The 21,329-nt window shown below is 45.1% G+C and overlaps 1 protein-coding gene across 2 annotated transcripts in view; it reads left to right on the plus strand.

Annotated features, from left to right (window-relative positions):
- Positions 1–2,199: 2,199 nt before the first annotated feature.
- Positions 2,200–21,329, plus strand: part of LOC129695726 (terminal uridylyltransferase 7-like) — a 97,086-nt gene continuing 77,956 nt past the window's right edge. The window contains exons 1-3 of one of the 2 annotated variants that reach the window (XM_055632931.1): positions 2,206–2,307; positions 9,325–9,361; positions 11,511–12,045. In XM_055632931.1, coding sequence (XP_055488906.1) covers positions 11,535–12,045 — 511 coding nt within the window. In that variant the 5' untranslated portion in view covers positions 2,206–2,307; positions 9,325–9,361; positions 11,511–11,534. Of the gene's footprint in view, positions 2,308–9,324; positions 9,362–11,510; positions 12,046–21,329 lie in introns of both variants that reach the window. The other variant, XM_055632932.1, reaches the window with a different exon arrangement.

Below are 21,329 nucleotides of genomic sequence, written 5' to 3' on the forward strand. Positions count from 1 at the left end.
CTCGGCAAGGCCAGCAGCATAATTAAGGACTTGTTGCACCCCAGCCACCATCTTCTCCTCTCTCCCATCAAGCAAGAGGCACAGAATTCTGAAAACGCATGCCTCCAGATTCAGGGACAATTTCTTCCCATCTGTTATTAAGCAAAAGAACCATTCTCTCATCAGCAAGAGTGTGGTCTTTACCTCCCATCTACCTCATTGGAGACCTTTGAAATATCTTTAATTGGACTTCATCTTGCACTAAACGTTGTACCCTATGTACCATATCTGTTAAATGTGGACGACTTGATTGTAATCATTCATCTTTTCTTTTAGTTGATTGCAACAAAAAGCTTTTCACTGTGCCTTGGTACACATGACAATAATAAACTAAACTAGAATGTCAATTACATCAAATAACATAAAATTACATCAAATAACTACAGATACAAAATGAAAAACTGCTGGAAACGTTCAGCAGATCAGGTGGCATCCGTGGAAAGAGAAACAGTTAACAGTTCTAGTCAAAGCCCATTTTCAGAACTGGGAAAAAGAAGAAGACAAGTTAACTATGTTGTAGAGAAGGTGGAAGGTGACAGTGATAAACAGAACAAAGGGATATATCTGTCTCAAGGTGGTCACGTAAATGGGTTAATGGATGGTGATTACATTTCTTTGTCTTAATTATGTGTTGTTAACAGCAGTTCTGCAGGATATGTCTGGGAAGTCAGTCTGTTCTGACAGGAGGGAGAAAAATGTAACCAAAATTGCAAATTCCATCCAGGGACACTAGTAGTTCTTCCAGATGAGACAAAGGTTCATGTGCACCTCCTCTAACCTCATCTACTGCATCCTGTGTTTCCTATGTGGCTTCCTCTACATCAGTGAGACCAAGCATAGACATGGTGACCATTTAGCTGAACGCGTGCTAGGACCTATCAGATCACCTGGTTGCTCACCGTTTTATCTCCCCTTCCATAAAACCATAGAAAATAGGTGCAGGAGGCCATTCGGCCCTTCGAGCCAGCATCGCCATTCATTGTGATCATAGCTGATCGTCCCCAATCAATAAACCGTGCCTTCTCCCCATATCCCTTGATTCCACCAGCCCCTAGAGCTCTATCTAACTCTCTCTCTTATATCCATCCAGTGATTTGGCCTCCACTGCCCTCTGTGGCAGGGAATGCCCCAAATTCACAACTCTCTGGGTGAAAACGTTTTTTCTCACCTCAGTCCTAAATGGCCTTCCCATTCTGACCTGGGCTTCTTCCATTGCCAGAGCGAGGACATATGCAAACTGGAGGAACAGCACCTCATATTCTGCTTGGGTAGCAATGGTACAAACATTGAATTCTCCAATTTTATGTAACCTCTAACAACCCACTCCCCTCCCCTCCCCTGTCCCCACACCTCTCTCTCTCTCCCCCTTCCTCAAACAGTCTGAAGAAGGGTTCTGACCTGAAACTTCACTTATCAATGTTCTCCAGGGATGCTGCCAGACTCGCTGTTACTCCAGCACTTTGTGTCTTTTTAAAGATAAAATGCCCTTTATTAAAGACAGTCAATGTTCCACAAACAATGCCTGATGCAACAATGTATCAACAGACATATCAGATGCTGCAGTTTCTTAATGGCTTTATACACAGCTATATATAACTGTTTCTTGTTAAAAGAATAAAAAATCTTACTAACTATACATATATATCGCACACACATAACGATAAATAGTTGTTAATAGGATAAATACATTTATATAATTCACATATTCAATTAAATGTATATTTAGACATATATAATTAAAAAAAAACACATTCCTAAACAATAGGCTGAATGCTTACAGATAACATCTACTAAAAATCAAATCAATTGATAGGTTTCCTGAATATCTGTCCTCAATTCTAATTTTCGATTTAGAAGTGCCCTGTCCAATCACCCTCCATCTGTAATAAAACCAGTAAAGCTGGTAATATAATGCGGATTAGGTTGCATGGATGGAGCGAGAAGCAGGGTTAATGGTTTGGTTGAAAGATGCAGCATGGAAACAGGCACTTGGGCCCCGCGTTGTGCCTTCCTCGCTCCATCCCTGCTCGGGTGCTGTAGTTCGGCGGGTGTCCTGCAGGGACAGCGCGCCTGGAGGCTGGCGCTGGAGGAGAGCTCCTTGCCAGACACTGGTGGTTGGTGACTGAGTGCGTCGGCGGCGGCGGCAGCGGGGGGAGGGACGGGACTGGACTGGACGGCGGTCGGTGGAGCAGGAGCAGGAGCAGGAGCAGCAGGATCAGGAGGAGAAGGGGAGACAGAGACACAGAGTAGACAGGACCGCAGTTGCAGGTTAGTGCGTCCCCGAGCTCCCCGAGCTGCTCCCCCGCGGCGCCCCGGACTGGGGGAGGGAGGGAGGCGGCGGATTTAAACCGCAGGCCGGGCGCTGTTGTGCGGGTGCTAGGCCCGGGCCCCGGCGCTGCTCCTCTCCTCTCCGCTCTGCCCTGCCCTGCCCTGCCTACACTCGGTGCGCTGTCCCGTTGTGTGCCCCTCACTCGTGAAGCAGCGGATTCATGAGGGTTTGGTTCCCCACGCGGTTGTTGATCGAGAGCGGCGAGCTGCCTGCACGTTTGCACCCAAGAGGTGGAGGTGGGGGAAATTGCCGGGGGTCCCGTCACAGGGAACGATACCGGCGCAAAATGAAGAGAGGAGCAGGAATGTCCGGGATTTTTCCAACACCGTTATTGTTTGATTGGTAGTAAGTGATCTTCTTGGTGTTGGGAAGTATTACACTGCTCGAGAGGGAGGAAGCCAATGTTAAATTATGTGGAAGGGAGGCAGCGATCAAAGACTTGGTGCTCGCTTTATTTTTACAGTCCCACCGTGATACTTCCCGCTGCCTTTTCTTTTTGTTCTTGTCATAATTTGGGGAGAGTGCAGTCCTTGAGGCGCTTCCCCCTCCAGTGATGTGTGCACATGGTTGCTGGTTGCATGGTTGGGGTAAATATCGGCGAATCACCGAAGGCTGAGGTAACGCAACCAAACCCAATTATGTCCTCTGTACATAAGTTTCTATTCCTCCCAATTGTAAGGGGATCTGGGTTCAGATTCGCTTTCGTTTCACGCAAATTGGGATTCGTAATAGTTTATTACGCTTGTTATAGTTCTGCGAATTGAGATGAGATAAGCGAGGCTGTAATCCGTCGTTTCCATAATGCGAAATGGAGATAACGCGATTGGTGAATTAGGGAGATGTTTAGGAAATTAACAAACAAAAAAATAGCTGTCTTCAAAAAAACTGTAAACAGTCTGCAGTGATCGGCATCAGTCTGAAGAAGGGTCCCGACCCAAAACGTGGTCTGTTCATTTCCCATCACAGTTGTTGCCTGACCCTCTAAGTACCTCCAGCACTTGTTTAAGATTGCAGCATCTGCAGCATCTTGTATTTCGAGACACCATTGGCTCTTAAGATCACAGTCAATCATTTCCGTTGAAGATGGCCACTGAAATTGACAAACAATCGCTTCTATTAACATACACCTTCAGTACATTTAGCTTGAAGTAACAAAATAAAGGTGTGGCTATTAAAATTACCTATATATATTTCTGAAGATACCACAGGGAAAAAAACGTTGTTATTGTAAATCTAAAACACTCTAGCCCCTAACCTTTCTATTGAGGGAGTTCAGTGTAGAATCTTGCCATTGAGCAGGGGCCTACAAACTTTTCAGCATGTGGGCCACATTATATATTTGACATGTTTTTGCGGGTAATAGGAAAAAAAGAAAGAAATCACACACGCAAACACTGACATGCATGCGCACACACACACACACACACACACACACACACACACAGAAATGTACACGTGGACTCCCACATACTAAAACACACAGACCCGACACAGACTCACACATACAGGCTCTCTCACACACTCTATCTCTCCCTCTCACACATACACACGCACGGTGATCACCCCTCAGGCATATTAACAAAGACCCACCCACGCATAATGCTCACCCATCGGGCACACACACACAAAGCCGGCTACCGATCTGTTGATCTCCGCAGGGCTAGAGAGAGAGAGTGGGACGGAGAGAGAGAAGGGGAGGGCAAGGGAAGGGGAATCGGTGGAGATCCGGTCAAAGGGTCCAGGTCAGTGTGGCGCCCTGGAGCATGAGCTGTTCACGGGTCACTGTCACGGGGGGGGAGACCGCAACACACCGACCCTGCCGCCAACTAGCTCCCCTTCTCCACCCCCTCTCCCTCGCTCCACTACCCAACCCACGCTACCACCCCGCACAACTTGCCTTTGCAACACAGGAGCAATGGCACGGTGGTGCAGCGGTAGAGCCGCTGCCTCACAGCGCCAGAGACCCGGGTTCCATCCTGACTACAGGTGCTGTCTGTACGGAGTTTGTACCTGCGTGGGTTTTCACCGGGTGCTCTGGTTTCCTCCCACACTCCACGTTTGCAGGTTAATTGAATTTGTCCCGAATATGTGTAGTATAGTGATAGTGCGTACGGGCCGAAGGGCCTGTTTCCGTGCTGTATCTCTAAAGCTGCGCTACTACAGAACCCGCTAAATAGTCCGCCGCACGGAACGTGTTAAGAGCTTGCTGCAGGCCGGATGTGGCCCGCGAGCCATAGTTTGGAGACCCCCTGCTGTTGAGGGAGTGCAGTGTAGGTTCACCAAGTTAATTCCTGGGATGGCAGGACTGACATATAACAGAATGGATCGACTGGGCTTGTATTGACTGGAATTTAGAAGGATGAGAGGGAGTTTATTGAAACATATAAAATTCTTAAGGGATTGGACGGGCTAGACGCAGGAAAAATGTTCCCAATGTTGGAGTCCAGAACCAGAGTTCACAGTTTAAGAAATAAGGGGTTGGCCATTTAGGACTGAGATGAGGAAAAGCTATTTGAGCCATAGAGTTGTGAATCTGTGGAATTCTCTGCCACGTAAGGCAGTGGAGGCCAATTCATTGAATGTATTCAAAAAAGAGTTAGATATAGCCTCCTCAATGACTTCCATTTTCCAGGCCCCCACTCCCTCATCTTCACTATGGATGTCCAGTCACCACACCTCCATCCCCCACCAGGAGGGTCTTAAAGCCCTCCGTTTCTTCCTCGACCGCAGAACCAGCCAATTTCCACCTACCAGTAATCTCCTCCGCCTAGCAGAGCTGGTCCTTACCCTCAACAACTTCTCCTTTGACTCCTCCCAATTCCTCCAAATCCAAGGTGTAGCTATGGGCACTCACATGGGCCCTAGTTATGTCTGCCTCTTTGTAGGGTTCATCGAACAATCCCTGTTCCAGGCGTACACTGGCCCTATCCCTGAACTCTACATTGACGACTGCATTGGTGCTACCTCCTGCACCCATGCAGAACTCACTGACTTCATCAACCTCACCACTAATTTCCATCCTGCACTCAAATTCACTTGGACCATCTCCAACACCTCCCTACCGTTTCTAGATCTCACCGTCTCCATCACAGGAAACAGATTATTGACGTATTGATTATTGCTCCCAATTCCTCTGGATGAGGTGTTCCTTACCAAGGCATCAGAGATGTCCTCATTCTTTAGGAAATGGGGGTTCCCCTCTTCGATTATAGATGAGGCTCTCACGAGGATCTCCTCGATAATCCGCAGCTCTGCTCTTACTCCCGCTCCCCCCATTCATAACAAGGACAGAGTCCCCCTTGTCCTCACCTTCCACCCATCAGCCGTGGCATACAACATATAATCTTCCAACATTTCTGCCACCTCCAACGGGATCCCACTACTGGCCACATCTTCCCATCTCCGCCCCTTTCTGTGTTCCCGTAGAGACCGTTCCCTTCATAACTCTCTGGTCAACTCTGCCCTTCCCACCCAAACCACCCCCTCCCCAGGTACTTTCCCCTGTAACTGCAGGAGATGCAACACCTGTCCCTTTACCTCCCCCCTCGACCTCCATCCAAGTACCCAAACAGTCTTTCCAGGTGAGGCGGAGGTTCACTTGCACTCCTCCAACCTCATCTACTGTATCCGCTGTTCCATGTGTCAACTTCTCTACATCGGCGAGATCAAGCGCAGGCTTGGCGATCATTTCACTGAACACCTCCACTCCGTCTGCCTTAAACTACCCGATCTCCCGGTGGCTCAGCACTTTAACTCCCCCTCCCATTCCCAATCCAGAGTGAGGCTCAGCACAAATTGGAGGAACAGCACCTATTATTTCGCTTGGGTAGTTTACACCCCAGCAGTATGAACATTGACTTCTCTAACTTCAGATTGCCCTTGCTTTCTCTCTCCATCCCCTTCCCAGTTCTCCCACTGGTCTTACTGTCTCCGCCTACATTCTACCTTTGTCCCGCCCCCTCACCTGACATCAGTCTGAAGAAGGGTCTCAACCCGAAACGTCGCTCATTCCTTCTCTCCAGAGATGCTGCCTCACCCACTGAGTTACTCCAGCATTTTGTGTCAATGTTAGACATCGCTCTTCGGGCTAACGGAATCAAGGGACATGGGGAAAAAGCAAGAACAGAGTACAGATTCTGGATGATTATATTGAATGGTGGTGCTGGCTCGAGGGGCCGAATGACCTACTCCTGCATTTATTTTCAATGTTTTCTAACCCATCTCGCTAACCTTTCACCCACTGACACAATTATTTTTGTAACCTGCTTTTCTGTAAAGCGAGGTTTCTTGGGGAGACAACTGTTTTGTTATAGTGGAATGACCTGTATTGAGTGAGTTCAGGTCTTCTTCTTATTGAGTCCACATCACAAGATTAGAAATTGTTCAGCTAAAGCTGAACACTCATCTCGGCATCTCCATACAATGGTGTCTTGCTCTTTTTGTGCTTGGTGTTGGAGATTGGTGGAAACAGGGCCGTGATGTGAACGCTTTTTCCTTGACCCCAGTTCAGGTCTGAGAGTGGGATCTACTCATTGGATAAATCCACTTACCAATTTTGTTTTGTTTAGCTTCAAAGTAAATAATGTGGTAGGAATTGCAGTGACAGCCTTCAAACAGGCTGGATGGATGAATTAAAAGTTGTGCTATTAGATATAAAAATTGAGAGAGCATAAATAATTGCGGGAAGTGTTGCAGGGGGAAAGTTGAGGACATTTTTTTTTAAAGTCAGTGGGTGGTAGAGGGTCTGGAATTTCTTGGCGGTTGTTTGAGACGGAAAGCACTATGGCATTTGAAATGTATTCAAACAGACCCCTGTCTGTTAGGTCAGACAACCACACCTCTTCAACCCTCACCCTGAACACTGGCGTTCCACAGGGCTGTGTGCTGAGCCCCCTCCTCTACTCCCTCTTCACCTACGACTGCACACCTGTACATGGTACTAACACCATCATCAAGTATGCAGATGATACAACGGTGATTGGCCTCATCGGCAACAACGATGAGTCGGCCTATAGGGAGGAGGTCCAGCTCCCAGCAGCATGGTGCGCTGACAACAACCTGGCCCTTAACTCCAAGAAGACCAAGGAGCTCATTGTGGACTTCAGAATGTCTAGGGGCGGCACGCACACCCCCATCCATATTAACGGGACGGAGGTGGAACGTGTTTCCAACTTCAGATTTCTGAGGGGTCAACATCTCTGATGACCTCTCTTGGACCCACAATACCTCAACACTGGTCAAGAAGGCTCACCAGCGTCTCTTCTTCCTGAGGAGACTAAAGAAGGTCCATCTGTCTCCTCAGATTCTGGTGAACATCTACCGCTGCACCATCGAGAGCATCCTTACCAACTGTATCACAGTATGGTATGGCAACTGCTCTGTCTCCGACCGGAAAGCACTGCAGAGGGTGGTGAAAACTGCCCAACGCATTACCGGTTCCTCACGTCTCTCCGTTGCTGGACCAGCAGGTTCAGGAACAGCTTCTTCCCTGCGGCTGTTATACTACTTAACTCTGCACCTTGGAGATTGCCAGTCAAACAAAAAAAGTCAAAATGACTGATAAACTGCTGGTGAGGCTGCCGCTCACGGCGCCACTCAATGACATTGAAATGTACTAGTGTGTGAGAGAAGAACTGTGATGTGCAAGACTGCTGACCTAATGCTAGAATGTGGGATTGAGCAAGAAATATATCTTTATGGAAATCAAAGAACTGGAAATCTACAATAAAATTAAGGTATACAAAAAATGCTCATGGCGGCATGGTGGCGCAGCGGTAGAGTTGTTACCTTACAGCGCCAGAGACCCGTGTTCGTTCCTGACTATGGGTACAGTCTGTACGGAGTTTGTACCTTCTCCTCGTGACCTGCAATGGTTTTCTCTGGGATCTCTGGTTTCCTCCCATGTTCCAAAGATGTACAGGTTTGTCGGTTAATTGGCATGGTATAATCGTAAAACTGTCCCTAGTGTGTTTAGGGTAGTGTTAATGTGCAGGGATCGCTGGTCGTCACGGACTCGGTGGGCGAAGAGCCTGTTTCTGCGCTGTTTCTCTAAACTAAACTAAACGAATTAGACAGCATTTGTGGAGAAAGAAAGAGCTGCGGCCCGACACCAGAGCTCGGAGGCTCCAGCCGCATGTCCGGTGGATGGTGACATCGGGAGCTCACGGGTCCCTGGTGGGAGACCGCTTTTCGGAGCTCCCGCAACGGCGACTTCTCCCGCCCAAGTTGCGGGCCTTACATCGCCCGGCGCGGCTTTAACAGCAGCGGGACTTGGCATCGCCTGCCAGGGGCTCCAACATTAAGACCCGGAGCAGGGCCTTGCATCGCCCGGCGCGACCTTAATGGCCACGGGACTTGCCATTGCCCGTCGGAGGCTTTAACATCGGGAGAAGAAATGGAATACAGGGGAGAGACAAGACTTTGCCTTCCATCACAGTGAGAAAGAGATTCATTGTGATGGATGTTTGTGTAAACTGTTGGCTGTGTGTCTTGGTTCTTTTCTTGTTGAATGACTGCAGAAACCAAATTCCGTTTGAACTTCTTTTGAGGTTCAAATGACAATAAATGTGTATTGTATGTTCTCTCAGATTCTCTTCCCTCGTCTGACATGTGTAAGGCAATGAGCCGCAATCTTGAACTGCTGTGGCCCACTGCTGTAGACACTCGTAAAGCAATGGTGGATAGGGAGTTCCGGGGTTGGTGGAGACCCTTCTTCAGACTGATGTGGGGGGGGGGGGGGGGCGGGAAATCCCACCTACAGCATCTGCAGTTCTTTCTTAAAGTTTTCTATTACTGAGCTCTGCCTATTGGTTCGCTTATTAGAAACTTTGACTTTGTACTTGTCAGAGACATCGACTTTGTGTCTATTTTCAGTTTAAACTATCTCCTTCCTACACATTCCCCCCCCCCCCACAGATTCTGCTTGACCTGCTGAGCACTTTGTTTTTTTTCCTCAGAATTCCAGCATCTGCAGTTTCTTGTGTCTTAACATTTGTAAGTATACCTTAAAGGGGAGGCAGCCAATATACACCATTCACAGGGACTGTATCTAGTGTTTTAAAGAAATATGATAAAATTGTAATTTATGCCTAAAGCACCTCATTCTTTATTTTACTCTGGTTGAGACAAATAAGATAAATATTACGCAGATTTTTCAGACTTTAAATTGTTATTTAGTGGTAGAAGTTCTATTCTACATGATACAGGCCCACCACTGATTTTCTGGCAACTGGTGGTCCGGTGCACTCTGTAATCCAGATAAAATTATGAGAGCACACTTGAAATCCTACCCGGAAATCCCCCCCCCCCCCAAAAACGTGGCGCCTCAGCCGGGTGTTCCCAACCTCATTGGGATTTCCCTGCTGATCGGTGGGTTGAATTTACCCCCTGCTCTGGAACACCGGCCTGGCCGAAGCCAACAGATTCACAGCCATGGCTGACTCCCGTGACAGATCTGCACCTCGAATTAGCCACCTGCGGCTGGGGTGGTGGATCTCCAGCGCGGCAAGAGCCAGCAGATCTGTTTCCCATAGCCGTCTTTGCGTGTTGGTATGTCGGCCTCCCCTAAAGCCGTGACCTGTGTTCCGGCAAAATAGATAATACACAAGGCTCTGGAACCAAGGGTGCAAGGAAATTGGTGGTGGACCTATATATTAAAGCATAAACCACGCACACAGGTAATATGGACATGGCGGATGAAATTAAAAACGGGCATGAAATTATATATTTTGGCGGGAAGAATACGGAGAGGCAAAGGCAATATAAACTAAATGGTGTATAAAAGAGTGCTGAAATAGAGATGGCAGTAGTATTTGATGGCAGGAAAAATTCAGGATGATGTTTGGAAGTGCATTTTCACACAATGGATAGTAAAAGTCTCAAATGTTCCCTCTGAGAGTGGGAAAATTGAAATTTCCAATGCTGAAATGGGTATTTATTAGCCTCCGTATTGTGAAGCAAAGATAGATGGGTGAAGTTAAAATGCAGAGGTTTCATTGAATGATGTGACGGGCTCAAGGAGATAAGTGGCCTTTCATTTGCAGTGTACCTTATATACTACACTATTTCCATCAATGTTGTATTTATTAAAACTTATTTTCTCATAAGATTTATGCAAAATTTTAAAGGTTTATTTCACAATTGATCACATCATGCTGACGAAGGACAGAAAATAATCAGCCATTTTTTAGCTTTTACCCAGTTTTTTTTATTGTGAGCAGTCTTCATTGAGGACTCTGGTTGCCTTTAGGCCATCCTCTGACATTTTTGTCACCTCCAATGGGATCCCACCATTGCCACATCTTCCAGCCTCCTCCCCTTTCGGCTTTCCGCAGAGTCCGCTCCCTCTGCAACTCCTTGGTCAATTTGTCCCTTCCCACCCAAACCACCCCCTCCCCTGGTACTTTACCTTACAACCGCAGGAAATGCTACACTTGTCGCTTTTCCTCCCCCCTCGACTCCATCCAAGGATCCAAGCAGTCTTTCCAGGTGAGGCAGAGGTTCACCTGCACCTCCTCCAACCTCATCTATTGCATCTGCTGTTTTAGGTGTCAATTGCTCTACATCAGTGAGACCAAGCGCAGGCTTGGCGATCGCTTTGCCCAACACCTCCGCTCAGTTCGTGTTAACCAACCTGATCTCCTGGTGGCTCAACACTTCAATACCCTTCCCATTCCGAATCCGACCTTTCTGCCCTGGGCCTCCTCCATGGTCAGAGTGAGTCCCACCGCAAATTGGAGGGGCAGCACCTCCTATTTCGCTTGCGTAGTTTACACCCCAGTGGTATGAACATTGATCTCCAATTTCAGATAGTCCCTGCTTTCTTCCTCCTTCCCCTCCCCTTCCCTGCTCCCCCACAGCCTACTGTCTCATTCCTTTCGTTCCGCCTCTTCCTTTCTTCTTCCCGCCCCCTACATCAGTCTGAAGAAGGGTCTCGACCCGAAATGTCATCTACTCCTTCGCTCCATAGCTGCTGCCTCACCCACTGAATTTCTCCAGCATTCTTGTCCATCTTCGATTTTTCCAGCATCTACAGTTCTTTCTTAAACATAATCATTTCCACAATCAATTAATCTGCTCAAAGCTACTGCACGTTTTGTGTTTTTTTTACAGAAAATTAAATTTTGTTTGCTCTAATTTATAGGATCTAGCATTTTAATGAAGTGAAATGGAAGAAAAGCCCAATTTTCCTAAAAGGAACAAGGAACTGGTAATTGGCAAAGACGAAGCTAATTGGAGGGGTACTGTGCACCAAGAAAATCACTTTACACCTGGAAGCCACTCGAAAATTTTTAACAAAAGAACAGAAACCCAGAAGCAAAGGGAAGTACAAGAGAACAATGGTCCTAGTGCAAGGAAGTGTGCTCAAGTTATCGTGGGCAATCCAAACACAGCCACAAGAGTTGCTCACAGTCCTGGGACTCGTTCCAAAGATGGACGCAGAGAAAAGAGTAAAAAGCGGGTATCTGGTCTGGAACAAGGTTCTGTAGCTCAGAACAAAGAGAGGAAGTGGAAGGAGAATGCTTCTGAGTTGAGATATAAATCTCTGCCAAAAGACAATGACTATAGTAAAACTGAATGGAACAGGTCTCAAAGTAATGGTGATAAAGTCAGGAATGCTCGAAGGCAACTACATAAGGAATATGTAAACAATGAATTATTTGGAAAACAAGCAGAAGGTATGTTTCTCTAAGGATAATTTTTGTTAAATCAGAAACAAAATGATCCAGCTGAGACAGCTTCAGGTTTGTGAAGAATTAACATTTGGTTCTATTCCATCTTTTATGCTACCCCTCAATTTTTCAAATGCTAGTGTTTATTTTCATTTTGAAGAATACTATTGAAGCATAGTTAAACATTTAAAAATTGTCTTCTATCTCCCTTTGTTTTATTTTATTGATCACTTTAAATCTATGCCCCATGGTTATTCATTCCAAAAATAATCGATTTTATGTTTTCTTGACTAGGATGTTCAAACTATTACCCTATCCAAATTGACCCACAGCAATTCATGTCTGGTCCACTGAAGGGGAAGCACCAATATTCCACCACACAAGTGGCCCCAGGTTTATGCTTCATGTAATATTCTTTACTCTGCCATATCCTGTCTTTTTGGGGGTTGGAGATTGCAGAGGAAGTAAGTTGTGGAGAAGACTGCAAAAGAGAGTTGTGATAGATAATTAGTTGTATTGTAGAGCAGATGATCAGAGGTTGACTTTAGGATCAAGAGAGACCAAAGAGTATTTAATTGTCATATGTACAGGCAATGGAACAACAAAATTCTTGCTTGCTGCTACTTTACAGGCATATTAATGCAATAACACGTGTAAATATACAACAATAATATAATAAATTAATAATAAATAGTACTAGGTAACTTGATAGTAATGATGCAAAACTGATGACAATAGTGAAACCAAAACAAATTCCAGAAAGATGATAGTTGCTGAGGTAAGATTCTGGTTAGTGCTGTCCATTGTTCAAGACTGATGGTTGCTGGGAAGGAACTGTTCTTGAACTTGGAGGTTTTGGTTTTTAGGCTGCTGTACCACCTTCCTAATGATAGTAACGAGATGAGTCCATGGCCTGGATGTGTAGGTCTTGGATAATATTAGATACCTTTATGAGGTAGCATCTCCAATAGATCCCTTAATTGGCGGGAAGGTCAATACCCCTGATGGACCGGGTAATCTTTCTGCAGCCTGGGTTCCTGGGCGTTACTGAAGCAGGTGGTGATGCAACCGGTCAGCATATTTTGTGTAGAATTTCGATAGAGTATTTGGTGACGTACCAAATCTCCTCAATTTTCTAATAAAGTAGAGGCATTAATGAGCTTTCTTTATGATTCCATCAATCCCAGGGCACATCTTTAGAGATATTCATGTCCAGTAACTTAAAGCTGTTGATGCTCTCCACTGCCGTCCCGTCTATGAAGACTGGTTCATGGATCTCTGGCTTTCCCTTCCCAAAATCAGCAATCGGCTCCTTGATCTTGCTAACATTGAGAGTAAGATTGTTGTTCTGGCGCCATCCAATCAGATTATTAATCCCCCTCCGTGTACTCTGATTTATAGCTATCCTTTATTCATCTATCAATGGTGTTTCATCTGCAAATTTTAAAATGGTGTTGGAGCTGTGATTTGACTACACAGTCATGGGTATAGAGAGAGTAGAACAGGAGACTGATCACATAGCATTGAGGTCCTCCTGTGTTGATGGTTATTGAAGGGGAAGTGCTGCCAGTTTGTACTGATGTGATCTGCCAATGAGGAAGCCAAGGACGTAGTTTCATTGGGACGAGCAGAGACTCGCGATGTTGAATGCTAATGTTTTCTTATTATCCAAGTGATCCCGTGCAGAATGGATATCTGGCAAGATTGCATCTCCTGTACAAAGGCAGCGTGTGCTTAAATAACATTTTGTTGACACTCTTATGTTTCATATACCCCTCCAATTTTAAAAGTTTAGCAACGTGTGTTTTTAAAATACTTGCCAAGTCTTATTGTTATCTCTGTTCACAAGAGAACAACCTAAGTTAACCGGTGTTTTGACACAAATAATTTTCAGAAATAATTTTACAAAACAATATTTGCACTTTCAGCAGCAATATTTATTTATGTAATTTCTTTCAGTAAGCAAAATCTCCCAAGGTGCTTCAAAGCAGCATTATTGAATCTAATTGAAAATCAATGTTAAATGCTATTGGAACTGATGATCAGGGGGTTGAATGAGAAAAGCAAATCTTGAGTATCTGCAGTAGAGAGATTTTATGGTGAGGAATTAGAACCCGGATTTATGGAGAGCTTGGAGCCTTTGTCGGAACCACTTGTTTCATGAATTACGAAGATGCCAAACAGAATAGTCAGAGATAATATCACTGAGGAGTTTGAAAATGAAGGTGAGAAGCAGGGCCTAAATATAAGCTAATATCAGTCAAGAAGCGGAAATTAATTGATCAAAGCGACGTTACAGGCAGCAAAGTTTTTTTTGTTTTTGTTTTTTTTGTTTATTTTATTAGAAGTTAATACAGTACAAAACAATACAGTGGTACCTAATTTTAGGTGCCAACTATGTCATAACGTAATACATTCTATGTACAACCTCTAGTTTTACGTTTTTGAAAAGGAAGTAAAGAAAACAAAACAAAAAATAGAGAGAAGAAAAAGAGGAAAAATAGATAGTAGAAAATAGAAAAACGTGAAGTGTGTGTATATAAGAAAAGAAAAAATAGAAAATAGAAATAGGAGAAAAAGACCCTTAAAAAAGAAATTTTCAAATCTTTAATCGGAAATCTATCCACGACCTGACCTGAAATCAGCAATCATCACGGTACTGCTGCATCACATGATTCCAAAAAGTTGATGAAAGGGGACCAACTCCTTTAAGAATTGGTCATATTTATCTATTAGGTGGAGTCTCATTTCTTCAAGGTGTGCTATGTCCATCATATTCCTAATCCACATTTTAATAGTTTAATATCAGTCAAGAAGCGGAAATGTAATTGATCAAAGCTACGTTACAGGCAGCAAAGTTTTGTATTGTCTCAGAATTATAGAGAATAGAACAAGATATGTCAACTGTAGTTACAATGGAATTGATTGTTGAGAGGTACAATAACACTTCTTTTAAGGCAAAATAGAAATATAATTGTCTGATTTTATGAATTACCTTGCTTGTCTGCTTCATTTTCAGGATTTAGTTTTTTTCTACTTACGTTTAGGTTTATTATTGTCATGTGTACTGAGGTACAGTAAAAATATTTTTTTAATATGTTATCCAGTCAGATCGGATACGATACGATAGAACTTTATTTATTCCAGAAGGGAAATTGGTCTGCCAACAGTCATAAAACACAACAAGATACATGAAACATTAAATTAAAGTGACGAGTGGAAAGTCTAGGATAGGGGATGTGCAAAGATTAGGGAAGGGGAGTCCAAGTCTACCCCACGACAGAAGGGAGAGGAGTTGTACAGTTTGATGGCCACAGGGAGCAAGGATCCACTGTGGCGTCCGGTACTTAATCTTGGTGGAACCCAGTCTGTTGCTGATGGTGCTCCTCAGGCTGACCAGTGTGCCATGGAGGGAGGGGTGAGCTGTATTGTCCATGATGCACTGCAGTTTGAGGAGCATCCTCCCCTCCAAGACCACCTCCAATGAATCCAACTCCACTCCCAGGACGGAACCAGCCTTCCTGATGAGCTTGTTGATTCTGTTGGCGCCTTCGCCCTGCTACCCCAGCACACGACAGCGAAGAAGATGGCACTGGCCACCACCAATTGATAGAACACCTGCAGCATCTTACTGCAGACGTTGAAAGAGCAGAGCCTCCTCAAAGTATAGACAGCTCTGTCCCTTCTTATACAGTGTCTCAACGTTCCTGGACCAGTTTACTGTCCAGGCAAACTCCAATGTACTTGTACTCCTTGGTAAACTGCACATCCACACCCTTGAAGGGGACAGGGGTGTTCCTCTCCTCTTAAAGTCCACCACTAACTCCTTAGTCTTGTCGGTGTTGAGCTGCAGGTGATAATGCTATACATAAATATAATCAAGTCAAATCCATATAGCAAAGATGCAGAATATAGTTCGCAGCATTGCAGCGCGCCAGTTTCTCAGATAAAGTCCAGTGTCTGTAATTGGTTAGAGGTGAATTGGACAGTACCCAGCTTATGGAAGGACCATTCAGAAGCTTGATAACAGAGGGGAGGATGCTGTTTTCAGACTCTGGTGGTCCATGGTTTCAAGCTTCTGCCCAACAGGAGTGGGGAGAAGAAGGAATGACTGGGGCCGGACAAGTCTTTGATTATCTTTATTGGTTTTCCTAGGCAGCATGAAGTGTAGATTAAGTCAATGGTGGGGAGTCTGGTGTGTGTGTGATGGACTGGACTACATCCACAATTCTCTGCAATTTCTGGTGGTCTTAGGCAGAGCTGTTTCCAACCCAAGCAGTGAAGCAGCGAACAGTATGCTTTATATGGTGCCTCTGTAGAATTTCTAAAGGTAATTTAAGGCATGCCAAATTTTCACATTCTCTGAGGGAAGTAGAGTTGCTGGTGTGCCTTTTTGGCTGTCGCCTCAATGTGGTTTGGCCTGGACAGATCATCAATAATATTAACGCCAAGGAACTTGAAGCTCTCAACCATTTACACTTCAATTCCATTGAAGCTTTATTTAGAATAGAATATAATTACTTTATTAATCCCCTTATTCAGGGGAAATTCAGATGTCCTTGCAGCACACTAATAAAAATACAACATAGCATTCAAGAAGTTTAACATTAAAACATAAAAACATCCCCCCACAGGGGTTCCCACTGTGGGGGAAGGCACAAAGTTCAGTCCCCATCCTCTTGTCCACCCAGAGTCAGGCCTATTGAGGCCTCCACAGTCGCCGTTATGGGGCCCGATGTTCCCGGCCGTTCTCGCCAGATGATGGTACTCCGGCGTCGGGAGAACCCTCAGCGGCTTGGGGTGCCAGGAACGGCCGCCCTCCTACTGGAGACCGCGGCTTCACAAGCCAACAGACCGCGCCGGACGAAGCTCCACACACTGGCGATCTCGGCGAGAGATCCCATGCTCCGGGATGTAAAGTTCAGCGCCGCAGCTGGCCGCTCCACAGAACCGCGGCTCCACGATGTTTTTATCGGCAGTTCCAGCGCGGCGACCCAGGCAAGGCATCGCCCGCTGCGCAATAGCGCTCCAGCGCTGTGCAGCCGCCAAAGCCGAGGTTCTGGCCAGGTCCCCTCAGGAAACGTCGCTCCAGGACCTGCTGGTAGGCCGCGAGGACAGGTCGAAGGTGCTGCTCGGAGGAAGGCAGCCTCTCCGACCAGGTAGGGACTTGAAAAGCAGTTTCCCCCTTCCCCCCCACCACCCCCCACACATAAAAGGATTAGACCCCCCCAACTACACACTTTTAACGTACTAAAAATAATAAAAAAGAAATGAAAGAAACGGACAGCTGCAGGACTGGCAGTCGTACAGGACAGCGCCCCCACCGGAATATGTTCTGTACTGCAGTGATAGTGTACTGCAATGAAAGCACAGAGTCTGTTACTGTTTTACAGGCCAGTATTCACAGGCATCTTCCATTCTTCAGACCAAAATTAGTGATATAGAAGGCCAGTCCACTTGTGGGGATTCCTACAACAACAGACCCAAACATAACCCAGAAACATGGGTGATTTGGTATTACTTTTGCAGACCCGGAGAAGTCCAGGTCAAAGAACAAGGTAGTGGGTACACTTTCTAGATAGAAAAATTGGAAGAGGTGCACAGTTATCTTAGGATAGATTTTGTCAACAGAATGATCTGTTCTCACCTCTTATTAGCTCCTGTTGGATATGCAACTGCCTCATGTCCATTGATAAAGACTCAGTGCAGCTGTACCAGAAAATACTGAGACTGATCTAATTGGAATGATCAGGAGATCCAGTGGCAAATTAATTGCAAGCCCAAACTATTCTAAGACTAGAAACATAATCGTTTCTCGAGCAAAATAACAGATTCCCAGGAGATTTTGGATGATCAGCCTTGATAATATTGAATGGCGGTGCTGACTCGAAGGACCGAATGTCCTACTCCTGCACTTATTTTCAATGTTTCTAACTAGTTGACTACCATGGCATACATTAATTTGTCAACGTTGCCAAATTAATGAGTCGTTTGAACACAAGGTATCCACCCTACTGATATCATGGAGAGAGTGGAACACTTTGACACTGCCCTCACTGAGACTCGCAGAAGGTTGAAAGGTTCATTCAACACAGGAAAAACAAGAAAGCCTTGACAGCAGACAAAATCCCACCACTATTATAATTCCATTCAATTATGGTTTCCACATCCCTGATGAGGTCATGAATTTACGCCAGCAGTACCATTCCACCACAGGATTAAAGCGTGGAATGGTAATGCTGGTTTGAATTCATGACCTCATCACCTCATCTGGGTAGTGGGAACTATAATTGGATGATTAGTTTGAAATAATTAGTACTTTTTCATTTGGCTTTTCGGCTGCGTTTAATCTGAAATCCCTGTTTCCGCTTCACTCAGTATTCATTTTGGAAATTCTCATTTCGTAAACATTTTCATGCCTTGTCCATCTTGTTTTGCAAGGCTTAAGGCCATGAACAATAAGAGCAGGATAACCCAAATCATCTTTTGATTTTCTTCTGCTTTGCTATAAGATTATTATTTGCCTCAACCTTATTATTTTCCTGTGCAGGAAGGAACTGCAGATGCTGGTTTAAACCGAAGATAGACACGAAAAGCGGGAGTAACTCAGCGCGACAAGCAGCATCTCTGGAGAGAAGCAATGGGTGACGTTTTGGATCGAGACCCTTTTTGGGACTGAAGAAGGGCCTCGACCCGAAACGTCACCCATTCCTTCCCTCCAGAGATGCTGCCTGTCCAGCCGAGTTACTCCAACTTGTTGTGTCTATTCTCATTATTTTCCTTTTCTATGCTTCCTTAATGGAGAGATTCTGTTCAAAACTTGAGCATTCAGAACACCATAGATTCCATTGGTTCCTGCTAAAGGGCGATTATATTTCTCCTCTCATTCCTGAGTCATAATCCTTAGTCCTGATCCCTGAACCGACATTGACGTTGTTAAGTGATGGGACCATTAAAAAATGCTCAAAACGTTTCAAATTTTTCTTAGCCTCTTTAATTTTTTACAGCCTTCTAGCCCTTTGACTCATCTGGGATCCTTGAAAGTTGATTCTGCAGCTGGGGAAATGGTTTCTATCAGGAAACCAGCTCTCTGAAGTTGTATAGATTTCATCACGATCCCCTCTCATTTTTCTACAATCTGTAAACTACATCCCATTCTACATAATTTCACATATTTGTACTACATTTGTATGTCATTTTTGTTATCCGTTCATTGCTGCTTGGAATTTATTTTCTTGCTTATTTTATGACGTCACCTCAAAAGAATTACTTTAGTTGTCAATTGGAGTTTTGGAGACTTGACCCTATTTATAATCCTGATCCTTATTACTTTGAAATTATCCTTAAATTTATATTGCTAAATTTTGATTTGTGTGAGATTGTGTCAAATTTGTTCACCATGATCAAAGTCACCAAAGGATGCCACTAATTCTTATTCCCAGTATCCTTTGTGTGTCACTCGCCATTGGTTGAACCCAGAGGTATGTTGCCTTTCAAGGCATTTAACATTTGGAAGCCTTTAATCCATTTGCATTGCATTTTCTCCCCTGCCTTTGTTTTGTGTATTTTCAGACAGACTTCCTTGATCACAAGTTTATCTTTTTATCAAAATATTTACATTGCTTATTGCCACGGTAAGCAAAACATTTGAACTATTCCACCTTTCTGTGTTGCTGTCTTTCCTGAAGTTTAAATGGTTCCTTTTTTCTCAATTAAGACTGCTAATCTGTTTTTTGAGATCATAATTGTTTCACCCAGGGCTCTTTACCGTGCCACTACTTATCAAATAAATTATAATAGCTAAACTTGTTTGTAACATCATTCCCTCAAAAACATCTCTTCAGGGATTTAAAAATATATATTTAGGGACAGACTATAGAAGTTAAACTTGTTTATCGCCCTATCTTCTAAAAGTTTTACTTTATTTACCAATTGTTTTAAATACCATTCTCTTGTTTAAACTGGTTGGTGCCAGTGACCAAGTGGAAAGGGTATTTGAATCAAACCTGACACAGCTATCCAGTACATTCCATGCCAAGACATCCGATATGTCCTCATTCTTTAGGGAACGGGGCTTCCCCTCTCCCATCATAGATTTGGCCCTCACTTGTGTCTCCTTGGTATCCCGTAGCTCTGCCTTTGCTCCCCCTCCCCCTAGTCGCAATATAGTCCCCCTAGTCCTTACCTTTCACCCCATCAGCTGTCGCATACAACGCATAATCCTCCAAAATTTCCGCCACCTTCAACGGGTTCCCACCAATAGCTACATTTCCCCATCTCCACCCCCTTTTGCCTTCCGCAGAGACCGTTCCCTCCGCAACTCTCTGGTTAACTCATCCCTTCCTACCTAAATCCTCACCTCCCCAGGTGCCTTCCCCTGCAACCAAAGATGCAACACCTGTCCCTATACCTCCTCCCTCAATTTTGCAGGGACCCCGACAGTCCTGTAAGGTTAGGCAGAGGTTCACTTGCACCTCCTCCAACCTCATCTACTGTATCTGTTGTTCAAGATGTGGACTCTTATACATTGGCGAGACCAAATGTAGACTGGAAGATTATTTCGCTGAACAACTTCGCTCAGGGTCCGCCTGAACTTACCTGATGTCCTGGTTGTTAAACACTTTAATTCTCCTTCCCTTTCCCACACAGACCTTTCTGTTCTAGGTCTCCTCCATTCTCATGTTTCTCTTGGGCAGCTTACAGCTCAGTGGTATGAATATTGATTTCTCTAACTTCAGGTATCCCCGGCAAATCTTCCTTTCTTCTCCCTTTCTTTCTCTTCCTCTCCCTCCTTTCCCATCTCCTCTTTTCTCCTCTCTCTTCCCTCTCTTTCTCCTCTCCCTCCCCTCTCCCCTCTTCCCTCCCTTTCCCTCTCCTCTCTTTCTCCTCTCTCTCCTTCCTCTCCTCCCCTCCTTTCTCTCTCTTCCCTTTCTCTCCTCTCCTCTCCTCTCCTCCCCTCTCCTCTCTCTCCTCCCTCCCTTCTCTCTCTTCTCTCCCCTCTTCCTCTTCTCTCTCCTCCTCCTCTCTCCTCTCCTCCCTCTCTCCTCTCTTCCCCTCTCCTCCCTCTCTTCTCCTCCTCTCTTTTCTTCCTTCTCCTCTCCTCTCCTCCTCTCCTCCCTTCTCCTCCTCTTCCTCTCTCTCTTCCTTTTCTCCTCTCTCCTTTCTCCTCCCCTCCTCTCCTCTCTTCTCTCCTTTCTCCCCTCCCCTCTCTCTCCTTTCTCCTCTCTTCCCCTCCTCTCTCCCCCTCTCCCCTCCCCTCTCCTTTCCCTCCTCTTATTCTCTCTTCTCTT

The sequence above is a fragment of the Leucoraja erinacea genome, chromosome 3 (assembly GCF_028641065.1).
Source record: "Leucoraja erinacea ecotype New England chromosome 3, Leri_hhj_1, whole genome shotgun sequence".
In the NCBI taxonomy this organism is placed as follows: Eukaryota; Metazoa; Chordata; class Chondrichthyes; order Rajiformes; family Rajidae; genus Leucoraja; species Leucoraja erinaceus.